The sequence below is a fragment of the Crocodylus porosus genome, unplaced genomic scaffold (genome assembly GCF_001723895.1).
Source record: "Crocodylus porosus isolate Cpor-Errol unplaced genomic scaffold, CroPor_comp1, whole genome shotgun sequence".
NCBI classification, from domain to species: Eukaryota; Metazoa; Chordata; order Crocodylia; family Crocodylidae; genus Crocodylus; species Crocodylus porosus.
The window spans coordinates 6,251,859-6,272,367 of NW_017728931.1; the positions used below are offsets into that span (position 1 = coordinate 6,251,859).

Here is a 20,509-nt window from a genome sequence, read left to right on the forward strand (position 1 = left end):
CTGTAATCTATCAAGTTGAACATTATAACATGTAAGTAAGCCATACGATAAAAAATAAGATCAAAGTTACTATAGCAAGAGCTCAAAGAAAGGTCTGAGACTGACATCCTTTTGTCAAAAACATATTGTAAAAAAATTAATTTTGTCAAACTTAAACTGAATAACTATTCCTTACAATGTCTTTAAAGGGACATTAAGGTCAACCAACCTCCCTCCTGTGCATTTCATACAAGCTACTGGAATGCCACATTCATTCCTGAGTCTACCCTATAATTGATCTGCAGCTGCCTAAGCAGCAGGCTTGTTTCAGATGCAGAAGATCAACAGTGGAGCGGGTAACTCTTTTCTCAAGACGTTGAATAGAGCTTTGAGGCTGGGGAGAAGGTCACTGCTGTCCTGGTGGACCTCACTGCCACATATGATGTTTTCTGGCTCCATGGTCTCTATTACAAGCTCCTCTGAATGATACCTGATGAAGTTGATGATCTTTTTATTATGCTCATGCTTCAAAATTGCAATTTCATTCTCAAGGGCCATCAGTGGACAGGAAAGCTGCCCCAGAAGTCTTAAGAATGGCGTCCCACAAGGCTTAGTACTTTCTCCACTGCTTTTCAGTGTGTACATTGTCAACCTGCATGACAATCCAGTCCAAGAAGTATGGCTGACAATCTGGCTCTCACTTGAACCTTTCCATCTCAGCATAATCATAGTGACAGATGCTTCTGTGTTGGGCTGGGACACTTCCATGGCCATGATGTAAACATGACCAACAAGAAATGTCCCTCCTCCTGTTCTAGAAATATGCCAGACCAGGCCCTCTCTTGAGCAAATTCCTGATAAGGTAATTAGAGAGCCACCTGTCTGTCCTTCCTCATGCACCTCTAATCATACAACTGTTACTGCCTATCTTTACAGTGGTAGTACACTGATAGTGCCCTCTTCTTCCTGCTTTACATGTGGTGAATTAGGGTGCTTTTGCTGTTTCAGGCATTGTGCCTGGTAGTTGTGTGTGGGGGTATGTTTGTGAAGTTTTTAAGAACAGGTTAGACAAATGCTTGTTCAAGATGGTTGAGATGGTCAAGGCAGGATCTTTACTAAGAGACTGGATGGACTACATGACTTCTTGAGGTCCCTCTTGAGGGGTCCTCTGCCTTGGATTTCTTTCATTGCATTTTAGCAAGCTATTTCCTATCCTTGAAGTGACAAGACATTAGCAGTGCTCTCATCCCCTTGTTTGGACTGGCAAGATTGGGCGTTTTTGATATTTCAGGCATTGTGCCTGGTAGTTGTATGTGAGGGATGGTGTATGAAGTTTTTAAGAACAGTTTAGACCAGTGGTGCTTAACCTTTTTGGGGACTGGGCCAAATGGGCAGTGCCCAATCCATGGATCGGATCCAGCCAGTGCTCCGAATGCAGCACCTGAGGCCGTTGCAATGGGACCCCACCCAGCTGTGTGGAGCAGCAGGGGAAGGGGTAAGGAGCTCAGCCCCAACCCAGCCCACAGGGGAGGGGGCATGGGCAGGGCCCAGCCACAAGCCAGCCATGGGTAGGCTTGTGATTTGGCTCTGAGGCAGCTAGGGGAGGGAATGCAAAGGGTGTGAGGCCCGACCCTGAGCCAGCCACAAGAGAGGAGGAGCAGGGATGTGGCCTGGCCCCGAGCCAGTCACTGGGGTGGGGAACAGGGTGTGTGGCTCTAACCTGCTGCTCAGGACTTGTGGTTTGGTGTTTGGAAGTTGGCATGGGCAAGGGTGGTGGTACTGATTGTTGTTTCTCTCTGGCTAAGAGATCTAAAGGTGCATAATAGTCCAGAGGTTTTCTCCCCAGATATCAAACTATCCCATGAAACTGCCAAATTTGGTTTGCATTTGGTGAGACCTGTTATATCCAATCCAAAGCCACTACCATAGCATCTATGTGTAACATCCTGTAATTAACATCTGCAGGGCAGCTGCCTAGGGCTCTGTGTATATTTTCAGTAAGTATTACAGAATCATGGAAACCTTCAGAGCAGATGCCTCATTTGACAAAGCAGCCCTGTGGTGCAGATCTTCCTAGAGAACTCCAGGGTCCATCCCCAGCTGTGTGGGCACTGCTTTGCCATCACCAGTCAAAGAATGTGTATATGGATAATTACTGGAAGAAGAAAATAAAAGTTACTTACCAGTAACGAGTTGTTCAAGAAGTATGCCAGTGTGTGCATATTCAAATCCTGACCTTTGGTTCCTTTTCCTGGGGTCAAATACACTATAGGAATCTGGTTGAAAAGAAACTAAGCAGAAAGTGCACACTGCCTGCTTTATAAGTGCTGCTAAGGCAAAAAGTATCCAGCTGCAGCTTATGGGTAAAAGACATAGTCTAAGTGAGAATGTGTTTGAGGAAACTATATCATAAAGAGCTCCAGTTACTGATAAATAATTTCTTTTCTATTTGGTTGACCTTAATGTCCCATTAAAGTACAAATACACTGTGAGGAATAGTTATTCAGTTTAAGTTTGACAAAATTAATTTTTTTACAATGTGTTTTTGACAAAAGGATGTCAGTCTCAGACCTTTCTTTGAGCTCTTGCTATAGTAACTTTGATCTTATTTTTTATCATATGGCTTGCTTACATGTTATAATGTTCAACTTGATAGATTATAGATTGATCACATGATGAGAATCTCACTATCACTTTTAGAAATCTCAAATTAACAAGATTAAGATGTTTCATAACAAAATGTTGACTCTTGAATTGAGTCTACTGTGATGTGGCAGCAGTAGAGGAAAAGCTTATTGTGTAGTCTGATAAAACATCTTCTATTTTGTATCGTGTCTGAATTGAAAAAGAGTCAAGAATGAACAGTTCAATTAAAGATTTCATTTGCCATGCCTTTTGCAGATTATAAGAGAGAATAGTATATCCCGTCAGGCAACAGAACTGCCATCATCAGAAGATCTGAATTTGGAGACTCTGGCGTAAGTAAGCTGGAAATAAGTTGATGCAGAATCACTGGCAGATATTGCACAAACCCAGGTTTGATTATATTCCTCCAATATAAAATCTAACTGCCATTTGCCTCGTCATGCAAATGCCATGATATATTAGCCATGCTTTAGCCCTTTTATGCTTTCCGAGTTCTTATTTTCTACTTTTGATAAAAGATAAATTTTTTTATTTATTTGAATTAGGAAATGATAAATAGTTATTTCCCATTTCTAATGCATTTTAGGCAAGCACGGGTCTACATTATTGCTGGTGCCTGCTTGTCGTTGGGTTTTCGGTTTGCTGGTTCAGAAAATATAGCTGCATTTAACTGCCTGGTAAGAGATTTCTCTCTCCCTCTCCCCTCCCCCCACCATCCTTTTCCTGTCCCCATTCCCCTGTTCCCTACCCTCCCACATATACCAGTAGATTTATCATCTGTCATTTTAGCTCATCTACACACACATACTTCTCTTCTTTCCAGTACAAGTTTGCCAAAGATTTCATGAAGTGTTTATCAATACTGCCTACAGCTTCCATAGTAAGTTCTTTTAACTTCTCTGCTCATGAAAATGAACCTGAGTCAGGTTTTGATTTAAAATAACTAAATGTTAATGCGTATGGAATGGATTATGTCACTTTTTAGTTCCAGTCTGCTGAAAATATGTATTTTATTGCATACAACATAAGCTTTTTTTTTCAAAAAACCAGCTGTTGGAAATTGCAGTGCACATTATATGTGATAAATATGATGAGAAGAATTTCTACCTTACCAGGCAAAAGCAAAAGTAAAATCTGCAGGGACTCATGGGCAGCAGAACAATGCTGTTACTTGGTTACTTAGTATAAGGAAAAGATCTGATCTTTTCTTCATTCTGCCTCTTAAAAACAAGTTGCACACTTCATTCTGGAATTTGTTGTATGGAAGAAAATGCAGTATATGACATTTCAGTAAGCCAGTATTATAAAGGATACCACTACTTTTTATTCTCGCTGCAGCTACGTTTTCTATTTTTTCTAATACTGGGGAGTAAACCAAGTAGTCCTGAGAAAAATATTTTTATAGTTACAGGGATTGGAATTAATTAGAGGAGTGTATATGTAGCTGTTGCACTTTTTTTTGACTATTTATTTGATTTTGCTAGCATGTTAATGAGAAGGCTGCATGATTAAGATTTCTAATAAAGCAGTTTCAATTGGAACTTTCCTTTTTAATTCTGGGTCATATAAAAGGCCTGACCAGAAGCATCTGTAATGATGTGGAAATGTAATAACGTCTTTCTCCAATTTAATTCAAGACAGGCCACTATAACCTCGAAACCTGCCTGAGTGTTGTTCTCCTATCTCTTGCGATGGTGATGGCTGGATCCGGAAATCTGAAGGTCCTCCAGCTTTGTCGTTTCATGCACAAGAAGACAGGTGGAGAAATGAACTATGGGTTCCATCTGGCTCATCACATGGCTCTTGGGCTTCTCTTTTTGGGGGGAGGAAGGTAACTTTTTTTTTCTTTCTTTATATTTTGAATTTGGTTGCTTCTCATGGATGATAAATATCTAGAACAATACTAATTACAGCTTCTTTATGAATTTTCTCTATCTGCTTAGTAATATAATCTTGATCATGGTTACAGCTTTTGCTGTTTCTGTATGAGTTACCTAGATTTACTTCTCTTTGTGATAAGGTGGGTAAAATGAACCTCCTAAGTCAAGAACTTGACTGCTGTTATAAATGAAAAGTTGATGATATCAGTGGCAGAAACCAACACTGGTACTGCCCCTCCAGTGAGTCTGTTGGCCTCTGCAATCAGTCATACGAGGAATTCTGTTAATAATACACTAAAATGGGGAAACTGAAATGGGCTGGTCTTCTGTTGTAATCTTTTGGTTCTTATATTCTGGACTGAGGTGTTTTGTTAGCTACCTCATCCCAACAATTAAGAGTTTGATTATAAACAAAAGAATGGTAATGCAGCTGGCCAGTTTTTCCTTTCCAGTTTCAACTGGTGAGAGGTATGTTTTCACTCCTACTGCTAATTCAAAGGTAAATATTGCTGCCATTCATATTACTGCATAATTCTTTTTAGCATCTCATTTAAACCCATTGCCCCGGTAATTTTCCTACAGTAGAGGATATGCATGGTACTTGTACGCTATGCAGGTATTAACTTTTTTTTTTAACCTGTTTAAGTATGTAGTTATTTTATTTAGATGTTCCATTGTTTTATGTGGGAGAAAATGCAGCAGATTGACTTTCACTGTGGCCAGACCCTGAAAAATCTGCTTCACCACTGGAAAGCTGGAGACTTTCCACAGACCCTCACTTTTTGCAGAATTGTCATTTTAAAAATTCAATCCCTTATTCTTGCATATACACTTTTCCAAGTATAAACCGATAAAATATTCCCCTCTTGACTTTGCAGCCCTCAATTAGCAGAGAGGGTTTTGCTGAAACTATTCTTTTTGTCACTTTTTATGGCCTACCATGCTAACAAATGTTTATATTTTAATTTCATCTCATCAAATATATTTTTATATTTTTATCTAATCTGTGCACTTGGTAATATCATCTGTTCGCATGGAAGCCTTGATCTTATTCACCAATGCTGAGAGCTAATAAGGGATGTTTCCTTGCAGATACTCACTGAGCACTTCTGATTCTTCAATTGCTGCCCTTCTCTGTGCATTGTATCCTCACTTCCCTGTTCATAGCACTGACAACAGGTAAAGGGTTTCTTATTGCATACATTTTCTTAAAATCAATCATAGTTCCACAAAAAAATAAAATCCAGAACAAGGCTCTGAAAGCTTTTAGGGGTGCTGGGAATGGGAAATAAGATAAGAGCTGATGCAAGCTTTCAAAGATTAGTAACAAGTGACACAATAAGTAACAGATGGCATGATGGTAATAACTTTGGATCAGTGAAGAAATAAAGTTCTGTTATTTCTTAACAGACTGAATCCTGGAGCAATATAATTTGGCAATAACTGTTTGCTCTGCAATGAAAACTTTCATGTAAGATATCTGTGTGGAGCTTTACTTAACCACTGCAAAATACATATTTGTATTGTCCTATATGGTACATCATGTGTATCTTATAAAAAGTAGTACATGTATGTTTGTATTAGTGCAGATGTCATCATTATAGTCTCCTCTGGGGTATATCTGTTTCTTATCCTGAGAACAGCTTGCCAGAGAATATAAAGTTCTCTAACACCGTTATGCAATTTTTTATTCATATAAACAGGTATCACCTTCAGGCCTTACGGCACCTGTATGTGCTGGCAGCAGAGCCAAGGCTTCTAGTACCTGTTGATGTAGATACAAATACTCCATGTTATGCATTACTAGAGGTCACATTCAAGGTAAAGTATCTCGTGCTGATGCTGGGGTTGGGGGGAACCTGTGAAGTTGTGGGAGTCTTCTAAAACCTTTGTGTATGGGGCACGTACTGTCTTCAGTCTGATCTTGGCTCTGTTTCAGTCTTCTGGTGGAGCTGAACCAAACTGCTAAGTCAAATTATGAAGGACCACCTCCAAATCTTACAATATTTCACATATTTCTAGTGCTATGAATGGTATCTTGAGTAGAATGTAAGGCAACTAAAATGAATAGCAGAAATCTGGAGAACCAGTTGTGCAAAACTGGATCTTTTCTTTATTTATAAAAGTGAGTTTTTCAAACAGACATTGAGAGTTGGCTGTTCATCTGCTCATTTGTTATTCCAGTCCACCAGATTCTTTTGAAATGCGTCCTTTAGCATGCCTGTCAGCTACTCTCAGCTACAACACTTGCTGCTGATTGGACTTGTCTGTAAAGATATGTTCAAGATGTAACTTTCTGCAGATTCTCTGTGATGTGGCACAGCGTTCTCTCTGGAATAAAGACATGCTTCTTTGGCAGATAGGACTAGAGATCTACAGAGACCCCATACACCTAACGAGATATTAGAACATTGCTAATGCCATTGCTACAGCAGGTTCCCTAACTAGCAGTACAATTCACCTCTAAAACTGAAGTGTTCAAGTTGAAAAATGATATATAGCTGTATATATTTCATGACATCCATATGCCACATAGTTAATACCACACTTAACATATTTTAATATTCTCTATTTGTTATGATTAAGTTTAACAAGCTGAATGTTGACACTGAAACGTGCTTGCTTTTTTCCACTTCATAATGAAGGTATGTTTACGTCCATATGAATGTTGATATTTTAAAGGGTACACAGTGGTATGAAGAAACCACAGAAGAAATGATGGCACCAACCCTTCTCCCTGAGCTCCACTTACTGAAGCAGGTAAAATAAGGCTATCCTGTCCTGATTAATATCCTCTGTAGGTGGGACAGAGCCAGTTTCTGTTTTCTTTGACTCATCAGAGAAGCACAAACTGGCTTGGAAGGAAGCATCCACCCTTTAAAAGCATGGCAAGAACAATTGGTTTATATAGAACTCTGTTTTTGCAGTCCTTGTGACCTCCATGTAAGTAACATGCACCTAAGTAGTAATTAAAACATTTATGTTACCAGATCCGAGTGAAAGGCCCACGATACTGGGAATTACTAATTGATTTAAGCAAGGGAATGCACCATTTGAAGTAAGTATCCACAATGATGCATACTACTTCGACTTAATTTGATAATGCTCTTTTAGCTCTTAACATTTTCTTTTTACCTATTCTAATTAACCCTTAAAACTTACAGTAGGTTGGAGCAACTCTGCATTTCCAGTCTGTTTGCTTTTGTGCATTTACAGCACCTTGTGCATATACAGTACCTGGGAAGAGTGAAACTTTCAGGAGAAGTTGTCTGTTTTCTCTGTTTGCATTGCTCTTGCATGAATAAATTGGGGGTGGGGGGGAATGATGACAAAGCCACAAACATTGGTAAGGGTTTAAGAAGGTGCAGTATTAGAAACTCCCTTGAACTTGTGCATGTTTGTGTTTTTAATTGATGGAATTTGATGTGACTTATGTCCCTGAAAATTGTATGCTGTTGGTGTGAAAGTGATACCAGTTTTTCTTGATATTTATCTGCAGTGTCATGCAAGATGTATGCAATACAGATTGATTAATGCAGGATATTTTAATGTGTACTTTGGACAATTATAATAAATAGATATTGTTTCTGAATATAGTATTCACAGGTAAAATTACACTTAGCACTATAGATAACAGCCTGTATGTATACATTCTATAAATTAAATACAGTATGCAAGCCTGAGTGGCATGAAGAAAGCCATTTTAATTTTTCGTTAGTAAGATTGCTGTTTTATTTAGACAACGTTATTGAGAATAAGTTAGATGCTATGAGATACTCTATAGGGCTGTGTTTCAAAGCCATGTGCTTATTGGTAGATGCAACGACTCACTTGTTGAAAGGATATCTTGCCCTGAGCATTTGGATCAGCTCTGTGGAATCTGCAGGGGCTGCATTTCAGCATTAGGTTGAGTTTAAGGCATTGTCTTTTGACTTTATTGTGGTCCATGTGACTTGGAACTTGAAAGAGAGGTTGTCTGCATGTTTTTTGTACTGCCCCAGCTGAAATTAGCACTAGTGCTCCTGGGGGTCTCTGTTGCTGTGAAATTAAGGCAGGATCCTGACTGGTTCTGTAAGGCTTCCCAGCTTTGGAACTACTGTGTTTACTCTAACCGAAAATTGCACAAATATGTTGACTTTCAGGGCATGCCACAGAGCCCGTTCTCCACTGCTCCAAAATGGAGTGAGTTATGAGCGTGACAATCTGTTGGAGGAGAGAAGGGCAGGTGGATGATCTTGCCTTTTCTTGCCTGCCTTGCTATTACAGGTTACCGCTGTGTTGTTATATTGGTGAGCTATTTCTGTTAGGGTTATTTAAGGTGATGTTGAAAGGGCTCAAAACAAATGGGTAGCCATCCTCTAAATGAAGTAACCAACTGAACTGTTTCATAACGGTGGGAGTCTAAATTGTTATGTTTGTTTCACTTGCCCTAATTTATAAATTTGTTCATGAACAGATTAGTTGTTGACATTGCAGTTTTTAGTACAAGGGTAAGCAAAGCCCAATTTTAAAGGAACAGCACATAGAGCAGTACCGTGTGGTATTACTCTCTGAAGAGTGAGACGTGATACAATGGAACGCAATGGTGTCCATTTATGATCATTCACAGGTGCTGAACCATCCTCTGAGGGTGGAGCAGGTAGCTGTACCGTCTTTAGAGGAAATTGTGTTATATGTCAGTTGTCGTGGAACACTTTGCCCCTTTGCACTTATGAAATGAAGGCAGTAGTCTTCTCTAGATTTACATCCTGTTGCAGGATTGCCAAAGAAACCAAGACTTGCACATACAGCATGTGTGCAGGGGCTAAATAAGAATGAGACAAATCCCTGCATGGGGATGGTAGTACAGGCAAGTTCCCAGTTTGTAGGTTTCTTTTAACTGTTTGCATAGGTATTAAAGGTAGCCTGGGAAAGTGACTTAAATGACTTCAGTCTGAGGAAGATGCTGATAATGTTGTTGTTTCAGATCAATTCTTTCCAAGGATGGTGTCCTGTATGTAAAACTGAGAGCAGGGCAGCTGTCATACAAGGAGGACCCAAAGGGTTGGCGCAGTTTGTTAGCCCAGACCGTCACTCACAGGAACTCCGAAGCTCGAGCATTCAAGGTATCCTCATCTGACAGTTCTGCTCTGTGAGCCCAGAGCAGCGATGTAACCTCAGCACTTACTGGCAGTGCTGCCAGTAAATGTTTTTGGTCATAGTTTGGTAAACGGATGAAATATAAAATGGGGTTAAATGTATTGGGGAAATGAATGATTTAGATACCAAACTTTCCTGTTCATTGTGGGTTCAGATAAGCATGTTGATAGAAGTGATGAAAGGCTGATGTCCTCTGGCAGCTATTTGGTCCCTCTAATATGAATTGATAATTTCAACTCCATTCCTTCTGGGCAGTGACCTATGTCATAAAACTGCCATCTTAGACAGCCAAAGAATGAATCAAAGTTCAATTGGAATGTCTCCTCTAGTAGTAGCACTTATAAAGCAGGGAGGTAAGTGAGGTACATAGGGATATATTAGAATAACATCTGCCATATCTTTTCTACTCAGAATTTCTAGGGACATAGTGCTTTCAGTAGACTACTGCTTATGAGTGCTGAAGTTACTTGTTAAAAGCTGCATTGTTTTTGGAAAATGAATCCAGTAGCTAGCACTGAATCACGTTCTCAAGAATAGCTGCACTATACATCTGCCTCTTTATTTTCTATGTATGTGTGGCTAGGGTTAAATGGATTTTGCATTTGCTTATTATATATATTGCATAAATTACAAGAACCTATCTTGAGCTCTAGAAAATTGCTGTGGAAAAGGAATGGAGATCTTGGACTGTTGCTGGACCTCTGCAATAGAAGCAATAGATTTCTAATCTCCAGTGTGTCTTCTTACCTGTTTGTAGCCGGAAGCAATTTCAGCCTTCACGTCGGATCCAGCACTGCTTTCATTTGCTGACTATTTCTGCAAACCAACTGTGAACATGGAACAGGTATACTATGCCTAAATGTATAGTATCCCTCAAAAGAATGGATTTTTATTTTCATAAACAAAATACAAAAAGCCAGTGTTAAATTCCAGATTGATTTGGTAATGCAAAATGCAGAATGAAATGAATCTACCCCCCAAAAATGGTGAGGGAAGCAGAAAAAAACCCATATTTTTCTCTATTTAAGTGAACAAATACGGTGCAGCATGAATCATTACGTAAGTGAATAGTTGCTGATAATCAGCAATCATGATTTTCTCTGTTTTGAAAGTCACACATTCTCTGATTAAAACCCCCAAAGCCAGTGTTTTTCCATGATTAAAATGAAATGCCACTAATATGTATAGGTATCAGTTCAACACAATATTTTATTGATATATTTACAATTTTAAAGCAATTTGGAAGCCTACTAGTGCCTCAAAATAAATTATAAATACCTATACATTTTGGTGTTTGTTTTTGGATTTTTATCATGGGAAATCAGAGCGAAGGAGGCAGTGGGAGCTCACCAGGTTGTGGGTCCAGGTGTGGCTGTCCCCCCCCTCCCCTACTGCTTTGTGGTGTTGAGCAACCCTGATATGGCAGTGTTCTGCCCATGCCATTGCCCCTCAGTCCCCACCCACAGCCCCCTGTTTCCCCCAGTTGCCAGAGCTATGGGGCCAGGGACCTGGGTCTGTAGCCCCCTACCTGAACCCCAGCCGCCACCTGTGGGAGGTGGCAGCTGCTGTGGCAGATCATGGAGCCTCACTGTCCCTCTCCCATGGGTGGCGCAGCAGGAGTGGAGCCTGTCGGGGAGAGTGGGTTTGAATCACCCTCTGCAGGTTCAGGCTTCCCTCTCTGCTGCCCTCCCCCTGGAGCCTCTGCAACCTAGTGGGTGGGACCCAGCATGGCAGGGAAGAATAGGGCCAGGCAGGGAAGCTCTTTGCTGCTGCTGGGAGCCTTGCGCTGCCATGGCAAGGTGGCCCCCTTCCTGCTTGGCAGCAGCAACGGGCACAACACTGTGCCTCCACCCCCACTGCTGCCAGGAGGGCAGAGGGGCATCTCACAATAGTAGTGTGGGGTTCCCAGCAGCGGCAACAAGCTTCCCTACCTGGCCCTGCTCTGTCCTGCTATGTCAGGTCCTGCCTGCTGGACTGCGGAGGCCCTGGGGGGGAGGGCAGCAGGGCAGGGAGGCTGGACCCACAGTGGACAACCCACACCTGCCCCCTGCACAAATCTGGGGGGCACATCCTGCCCTCCCTTCCCCCCCCCCAGCCTCTGGATGATTCACCTGTGGTTCTGTCCCACTCCCCAGCCGAGCCCCATGGCTGCCCATTCCAGCCCTCATGCCCCATACACCACCCTCTCATTCTGGCCCCGGCCCTGCCCAACTCCCTCCCTCCCCTCCTGCATTTTTCTCCTTAAAATGAGAAAACCCAGGTTTCACCACTTTTTTTTTCTATTGCAAAGGGAAAATGCAGATCCCTGCTGATAATGTTACGTGTTCAGGGATTAATCATAATGAAAGAAAATTAAAGCAATTGAAGAATTTGTAAATGGAACTTAGAGCGTGTGTTTTCTGAAATGTGTGTCTTTTATCAGAAACAGGAAATTCTGGACCTTTTCTCCTCTATTCTTTATGAGTGTGTTACTCAAGAGAATCCAGAAATGCTGCCCACCTACATAGCAATAGATCAGGTAAAGCGAACAATTTAACTTTATTTTTTTTAATACTTATAGTTTTGTATAAGGTCATGATACTTGAACACCTTTCTTACTTGTCCTGGATACAAGAAATAAAAAAAATGGTAGAAATCTGTCAGTGGATTTATAGCAAGAACTAAAGTTTTGAAGACAGCAGATAAAAAATAACTGATACGGTAATGAGAAGCAGAGTCAGCAAAGGAAAGGTTTCCTTCCATTATTTTTTTTTGCATTGAAGGGGAATGTTAATACATTGGGTTTTTTAAAGAGTTTGATTACTTCACAGTTACATAAGGAATACTTCTTTTCTCCTACAGTACAAGCTCAACATACCTTGTGTTTTCTATTAGGCAGTGAGAAGGTTGGAGAGAAGAGAAATGTCTGAGACGTTTGAATTGTTCCAGATAAGGCTGGTTTTAGAATTCTTCAACTCCAGAAGCCACCAGGACAAGATGGGGAGAAATCCAAGCAGAGGGCTCTTCATGAACTCTGAATTTTTGCCTGTGATGAAGTGCACTGTTGATAACACTTTGGATCAGTGGGTACAAGGTAAAAAGTAGCCATTAAACCCTGGCCTAGCTTATCATCCACAGTCTTATTTATCACTGCTTGATACCCACTTATATTTTTTACCATGAGGTGACTAACATGGGTGATCTCTCCTGAGACAAAAATATATGGAGAACACATTTTTAACACAAAGCTCACTGAAGTCAGCCCTGTGTTGCTCCACATGTTATTTTGTATTAAAACTTAGGTACCTTCTCTTCAGTATGTATTTTCTCTTGGCATCACTCACCCATACTTGGCACCCTACATGTAACACCTAGTTTGGTACTTGTGTGACAGTGTATTCAGAGACAAAAAAACCCCTGCCATATACAGCATAGGTAAGAGGATGGTTTCTTCTAGCCAGCTTCTTCATATCTTATCCACCAGCTGTTTTTTAAATTTTGTTGCTGAAAGTGAATTGGAATAAATAAAGGTCAGGTTGCCCATCCTTGAGCCATGTTTATCTGAAAGTTGACCGTATGGTAGCAGTGTTGGTGGTGTAGTTATGGTCCAGTTACAAGAGAAGTAAGGTTTATGAGATGAGACTTTTTTTATAGACCTACTTGTATAATTGGAAAGGGAGGCGACTTTCAAATATCAAGCACCTTTCACCGTGTGTGTGAAAGAAGTAGTCAGTTTAAGCTAAGGAGAAATTAGAGAAGTTGTATGAGTTTAACCTGGGTTATTTTGGGTTATTCAGTCTGGAGAAGAGAAGACTGAGGGGGATTTGATAGCAGTCTTTAAATACCTAAAACGTGATTACTGAGAATGAAGATGGGCTTTTCTGTGTGGCTGTAGCAGACAGGACTAAGAACAATGGCCTCAAGCTGCAGCAGAGAAAATTTTAGGTGGGAAATTAGAAGGAACTTTCTGACTATGAAAGTAGTCAAGTGTTGGACCAGGCTACTAGAGAAGATGTGGAATCTCCATTGCTGGAAATTTTTGAGAAGGTTGGACAGGCACTTGGATGAGATTGGTTTACTTCGGGATAATCCTGCCTTGTGCAGGCTGTGAACTAAATGATTTTGTGAGGTCCTTTCCAGCCTTATGTTCTTATGTTCCTATGATTGTTAATAAACTTGACCACTTCAAAAGGGCATGGGCAGTTACAACCAGTGCAGAAAAGAAAAATTGGCAGTTGAGAGATAAGTTTATAATGGTCCATAAAACCAATGTGTCTGTCGATCCCAGGGTTTTGGTGCACAGTAAAAATGAATTTCTGTTTCCAGGCCTATTATCTGAATGTATTTTGCAGGTTTCCTTTGAAGACAAAGGACCATTTGGTCAGAAATGGGGGTTCTTTTGTAAAAATGGGTTCTCCAACTGGTGATTGAGTTTTTTGTCCTTTATCACTTCTATATAGGAGTCAGTTCTGGTTTAATTTAAATGTTTTCTATGAGAACATTTAGTGAATTGGCTAAGGCCGAACATAACATGTTATAGACATGTGAGAGTGTCGCATTCATCCCAGACCCAGTGAAAGACTCTTGAAGCCAAAAGGTTGTTTTGCAACTCTCCCTACCTTATACATTTGTCTAATAAAAAGCATTACCTCACATCACAAATGTTGCTTCTCTCAGTTGGCCAGCTTGTGAATCAACACTACGCAGTCCCTTTTAACACTTCGGGTAAAGGAAGTGTAGCTCTAAAATTGCCTGTTTTTCAGATTTCTCTCTTCAAATTTTTTAGTGAAAATACATAGTCTTAAAAGCTGATCTTGATGCCCCCTGAGTAATCTATAATAATAATGGGCTTATTCTGTTTGTCCAGAGCACTCTAGTTGTCTCAGCAGCCAATCACAATGCTTACTGAAACTACCAATCTGAGTGCTTCAGATAGACAGAATAAGCATGTTACTATTATAGAAGATCCTGAGGCCTTTCAAACGGATATGCAGGCAAGTCAAAGCTAGAGTGAAGCACTGGGGATTCCCACCGTGGAGCAGGCAGGATCTGCCAAAGGGAGGGGAAAACAAAAACAAAGTGGTGAGGGGCCTGGTCCTTTTTTCCCCAGAGCCTGCCCACCTCTCCCACAGCTGGGGGGGCAAGCTGCTGGTGGGCCCTGAGCTGCAGGGGCCTCCAGTGCTTCCCTCTGTGGTGGTGGCACCCCCCCCAGGACTGCCCGGGTAGGGTGCCAGTGGGTGCGTGCTGCCCAGGGCACACCACTGCCATGGAGGGAAGCACCAGGGGCCCTCCTGCAGTTCAGGGCCTGTTGGTGGCTGGCTTCACACTCTGCCCCCCCATCCCCCGGGTGGTGGGAGATGCAGGCAGGCTCTGAGAGAGGGGCAAAAAATTCAGGCCCCTTGTTGTTGTCATCGTAGTGTTGTCCCCCCGCTTCTCCCCTTGGCAGAGCCTGCTTGTGCAAGCTGCTGCCAGGTTCTGCAGCTGAGCTGTGTGGGGGGGGGCCTGGTGCTTCCCTCCATGGTGGCAATGCCCCCTGGGGCCACCCAGATGGGGTGCTAGCTGTGCAGGTGCAGCCTCAGCCTGCAGGCAGCACTCATCGGATTCAGCAGTACACAGGGCACTGGAAGCCTGGGTGTGCTCAGGGAAGCTTGGGCTTGGAAGGCTTCCAGTGCCCCGTGTACTGTCCCTGCTGCCTTCCTGCCTCCTGGGGCCACCCAGGAATGGCGACTGCCCCGGGAAGGCAGCAGGAGGGCGTCTGGGTGTGCCAGCAGCTGGAAAAGGCAGCAGGGATTGTGTAAAGGAAGTCGTACAAGCCCAAGCTTCCCTGAGCATGCCCAGGCTTCCAGCGCCTCGTGTACCATCCCTGTCATCTTCTCCGGATAGGGCCCTTTTACACGTGAGGAATATCACTGTAATTTGTTATGTAGCAAACTAAAATACATGGGATGTGCTTTAGTGTCCTATGTAAAAGTGTGAAATACACCACCATATGTGTACACTTACAAAATGGAATTGTAATATGCTACCAAAGACGTACACTGTTATGCAATTACATAGTTAAAAAGGTCAATTAAACCACTAAAAGGGACAATTTCCTTATGTGTATAAGGGTCCTCTTATTCTATGATTATAAGCAAGTTACAGAGTCAAACTTTTGACTAAATGTCCTTATATTCCTAAGCCTGTGTTTACACATGGACAGCTTTATATGTAGCTTTTTCAAGGGTAAGAAGTTTTGATTCCGTTAAAGTATTCAGTCAAAGGATAACTAAAAATCCTGTCTTTAAAGAAATACTTATGCAATAAAAGTTTAATCGCAAATGTTTTGTGGGTTTCAGCTAGTTTTAAAATAGTATCCTGAATCTGGTTGCCAGTGCCATGTGTGCCTGTCTTGGTAACTAACCAGTGGTATGTTGTGTGTTGTATAAAACAGCAATGCCAAATTATGTGATGCCAAAGTAAGGTTCAGACTTAAAGGATTTTCGCAGTTTTGAGAGCATCAAGTCTTTTAAGTATAGTTTTTTGTATGGAACATATTGAGGAATCTGAAGTCTTTTGTGTGAAAGGATTTGGTTAACATAAAGAGATCAGGTATAAAAAGAGGGTTACGGGGGTAGTGTGTTGTATTGGAAGCCCTTTCTTAGGGCAGAAATGTGTTGTGGGTGTGGACCAGGTATATTCAAAAGGCTTCAAATGGGCAGCAGCTGTCGTGTAAAGCTGAGAACCACTCAAATGTAGCAGAGCTCCAACTTTAAGACCTCTTTATCCAGCTCTAAAGTTGGGGCATTTTGCTACATTTGAATGGTTCTCAGCAAGTTTACACAAAAAAGCTGATGCCATTTTGGAAGGGTTACAAATATACCTGTGTCCATGACAGAAACAGAGTGGGGATTAGGTGGGGGAAGGCATATTAGCCCGTCTGTGCTATAGAGTGAGGGGCCCTTTTCAGCAAGTCTGTGGCCAGGAGACTGTCTCTTTACACTCCTTTGACTTTTCCTTTCAACAAGTGAGAAAATGTTACCTGAATCTCAGAGGTCTCCCTGATATATTACAGCTGGAGGTGATGTCTCTCTGCGTTCCTATTTAAGTGGGCAGCCTGCTGAGGAATGTCAATCAAGTATGCTGGCTTGTTTCCTCGTTTACTATGCAGTGGCAACTCCAGGCCAGCTAGCAGCAGGAGGCTTGGAAGGTAAGGCAGAAATTAGTGTTGTATCAATATGGCTATATGTAATTAACGGCCTTGCATTTTGGCCCCATATATAAAATTGTTTTCAACACGCACACAAACACACTCCCTCCCTCCCCAAAAATATATAGGGGAATAAGCCACTGAAGATGCAAATATCCATCCATCCATTCCCACATGTATTGTTTTTAAGTTGGTTCAAGTATGCTCTTTCTTTGAGAGTTTTTTTGGGAGCATTATAGCAGAGGGACTTGAGAAAGGACTAAGGACACCAGCACTACCCTGGTTTTTCACCGTTTTTTTTTCTGGGTGACAGCCTGAGACCTGCCTGTCCTCCTAGCATTCGTCTGGTGGGTCAGGCAGGCAGGTTCTTTCATCACGTGTGATCACGGTTCCCTTTAAGGTGCGTGCGTGTGTGCATTTGTGGCCATGCACAACTAAAAGTGTGGCTGCACACAGCCTTTTCAAGCCCACGCACAGGGAGAGATTGGGCTGGGAGCCTGGCACTGACTCCCCAGCTCCAGGAAAGTGCTCTGCTTCCCCTGCATCAGGGCCAGGGAGTAGAGCACTTCCCAGGAGCTGGCAGAGCCCGTGCCAACTGCCTGTGCCAGCCTCCATCCCTGCCTTGCCTCACCTTGGGGAGGAGCTGCTGCCTGCCCCAGTGAGGCTTTGGGACACCACTCTGGTCCCCTGCATCGCCTCAGGGAGCAAGGAGGCATGTGGCGGGGAGCGGAGCAGTGTCCTGGAGCCAGCGGAGCCTCACTGGGGCAGGCAGCAGCTCCTCCCCAAGGTGAGTCAAGGGACGCATGGAGGCTGGGGTGCGGGCTCCACCGGCTCCAGGGAAGTGTTCTGCTCCGCAGCCCTGATGCAGGGCTCTGGCCCCGGCTCCAGCTCCAGCCTCCGGACCTCAGCCCCCTTTCAGTAAGTGTCCCATCCTCACAGACCGCTGCTCCTTCGCGGGAACATTGCGTATGATATGTTTACATTGTCCTTATTAGTGGTTACATTGTCCTTATTAGTCAGATCTGGAGATCACTTTTTGCTGGCCAGCCCTGGGGATAATAAATGTTTCCACACTTTGATGCAAGGCAAGCTGTAAAGCTTGGTAGAGAATGGGAAGGGTTTTACAGCTTCAGTCAGTGCCTGCCACAGGGAAAAGGGAATGTATTGGTGAAGCTTATCGGCTTAAGGAATAGCATCACTACCAGAAGCCCTGCGTATTCCTTCAGAGCACAAGAATGTGCCCTAACACAAAGGGAAGGTGTTTTCTTTAAATGTTTTGAGAACCATCCCCTGGGTAGCTTTTTCAGAACTTTCCTTGCTATTCCAGGCCAAATGCAGTCTTTAGATGCCGCTTTTTGCATCATTGCTTCCCTGTGTCCTTTCTCTCTGGTATGGCTCTCTACTTTGGGAGTTTCCAGTGTCTTGATTGATGCTTGGGTACCCAGATAAAAGACAGTCTGCTTAGCACTGTAAATTTTCCTTGCAGTATTTCCCCTATGTATATTTACCAGCCTTGGTTTGCTACATAACTTTTACTATGTGTGCTGTAGTCAAACCTAGGAGTACAAACATTCGTAAGTTAGGTCTCCCAACAATTGTAACGTTTTTAGGTCAGTGGAAGCCAACCTTTTTGCACGCATGCCACAAATTAAGCCCTCCACTCTCCCAAAGTGCCATTCTGATCCCCTTCCCCTGCCTGATCTGCTGCTCTGATTTCTGTTCCCTGCACTGTCTGGCACTGTGCTGCCTGCCCTCCCCCCCAGATCTGCCTGTGCCACTTGTAGTCCTTGTGCTGCAAGTTGGCCACCTCCATGTTTTAGATCATGATAAATTCTAGCTCTGTTTGTCTTCTAATGCAAGTCTTAGGAATTACTCTATACCTAACATATGCTAAGAATGGACTTTAATTCTTTTTACATGAAAGCAGAGGTTCTGATATAACTGCAGTATTCTGAGAACTGGCACTGCATGGAAGTTCCTGTTGATAGCTAGAGAGTTAGCTATACTAGAGGGTGTACTGCAGGCTGCTTTCCCTTACAGCCATTCCATTTTCCCTTGCAGGGGGCTTTTTGTGTTGCTTGTTTCAAAATCTTGTTCCTCGCTTTGGAGGGGCAGGGAGGTCAGGTCTAGATAGCCTGGCTGCTGACTCTTCTAGGCGAAAATGTACTGTTTGGGGAGCTTTATGCATAGAACTCTCAGTAAGCAATATGTACAAAATAGTATGTGGCTTTATTTAATGTATTCTTTGTGCACATTGGTCTCAAGGGACTTTGAGCTCAGATGGCATTTTTTGAGAAGCATTTAGAACAGTTTAGCTTTTGAGCATCAACACAGCTCACTTTTTATATTTAAATGGCAACGGCAGAATAGAAAATGCACTCAAGCATCAAACTTTTCTACTGACTGGAAAAGCCCAGCTGAGTTTTTTCAAATAAAATACCTCTGTTCTATGTCCACGATAGTATGAATGCTCTTCTCCCTTCCTGAAAGAGTTTGGAAAAGCTAAAGAGGACTTTTAAGGATGAATGAATTAAGTCTGACCTCTGGATGATTTGTGCTGGGATCCCTTCAGTTGCATGACCTGCCTCTTAATTTTGCCCATACTAACTTTTTCATTTTCATCTAAGATTTGTATAATTTTTTAATTCCTTCCAGTGTGTATAGAGAACTTCAGTTTTCTCTGTAAAGCCTCTTTTGTAAAAACAAAACAAAACAGAAAAACAGTTCTTTTTCTGGTTTGTGTTTCTGGGGCCTCATCTTGGGTGTTCCTGGAGGAAAATTAATTCCTTTCCATGAGTCATTTCCTTTATTTGTCTTTTAACTTAAGCTTGCATGAACACAGTTTAACCTATGGTCCAACAACTACAACAAAATTATTGTATAGGGAAATAAACCACAGAAGATAGAAATATCTACTATGCTGAAAAGCAATAACGTTCTACTTTCAACATTTATTACCATTTCAGTCCACAAGCACTATTTAGATACATAACTATTTCCTTCTTTTCTCTCACTAGGAAGTACCAGCTTTTCTGAACTGCTGTTGAAATTCCGGCAGCTGAAAATGCCAGTTCGCACATTACTCAGACTTGCACCTTTGCTGCTTGGAAATCCAGAGTCAATGGTATGGTAGTTGTGCCAAAACAGATACCTGCAACATGAATTTCACACCCAGTGACCAAATGTCAGTGATGACTGTCTTGTATGTTAAATTATTTGAAAGTGACAGGGGTAAAACAAACTTAATTTTGTAACTTTTCAAGGAACAGCGTACTTTGAACTTGTCTGTGGGTGTTGTGACTGTGATGATGGGGATCTGTTTATGAAGTAATGCTATGAATTGTAGATGGGTAATGGTGAATTAATAATAAATTTTACTTTTGTAACTAAAGTTGTCAGAAAATGCTTTTTGTGATTCATTGGGAAAAAATAACCCCTCTGGAAGTGATGTGTCTCTCTTTCTACACAATCTGATGTCCTTGGCCTCTGACACTTCTTAAAGGACTCATCCTCAGCCTCCACTCTTAGCTGGATAGAGAACAGAAAGAGGAATATGTCTGATGCCATCACATTAGGATGCTTCCCAGATCACTCCATGCTAATGTCTTATTGTTCACCTGGGATGGTCTTTTAGTGCATCTCTCATATGACTCTTTCCTACCATGCAGTTTTTCCTTCTGTAGAAACTGCTTGTGCT

General features: G+C 42.1%; 1 protein-coding gene across 3 annotated transcripts in view; it reads left to right on the forward strand.

Annotated features, from left to right (window-relative positions):
• The window catches only part of ANAPC1 (anaphase promoting complex subunit 1), a 92,559-nt gene extending 72,356 nt beyond the window's left edge, over positions 1-20,203 (forward strand). Inside the window, exons 35-48 of one of the 3 annotated variants that reach the window (XM_019544095.1) lie at positions 2,881-2,957; positions 3,212-3,302; positions 3,449-3,505; positions 4,263-4,456; positions 5,598-5,684; positions 6,209-6,326; positions 7,188-7,265; positions 7,496-7,563; positions 9,472-9,610; positions 10,402-10,488; positions 12,067-12,162; positions 12,519-12,717; positions 16,678-16,812; positions 19,830-20,203. In XM_019544095.1, the coding sequence (XP_019399640.1) occupies positions 2,881-2,957; positions 3,212-3,302; positions 3,449-3,505; positions 4,263-4,456; positions 5,598-5,684; positions 6,209-6,326; positions 7,188-7,265; positions 7,496-7,563; positions 9,472-9,610; positions 10,402-10,488; positions 12,067-12,162; positions 12,519-12,717; positions 16,678-16,812; positions 19,830-19,945 (1,542 nt within the window). In that variant the 3' untranslated portion in view covers positions 19,946-20,203. Of the gene's footprint in view, positions 1-2,880; positions 2,958-3,211; positions 3,303-3,448; positions 3,506-4,262; positions 4,457-5,597; positions 5,685-6,208; positions 6,327-7,187; positions 7,266-7,495; positions 7,564-9,262; positions 9,355-9,471; positions 9,611-10,401; positions 10,489-12,066; positions 12,163-12,518; positions 12,718-16,677; positions 16,813-19,829 lie in introns of those variants that run through there. The other 2 variants (XM_019544096.1, XM_019544098.1) reach the window with 2 other exon arrangements.
• The last annotated feature ends 306 nt before the right edge of the window (positions 20,204-20,509 follow it).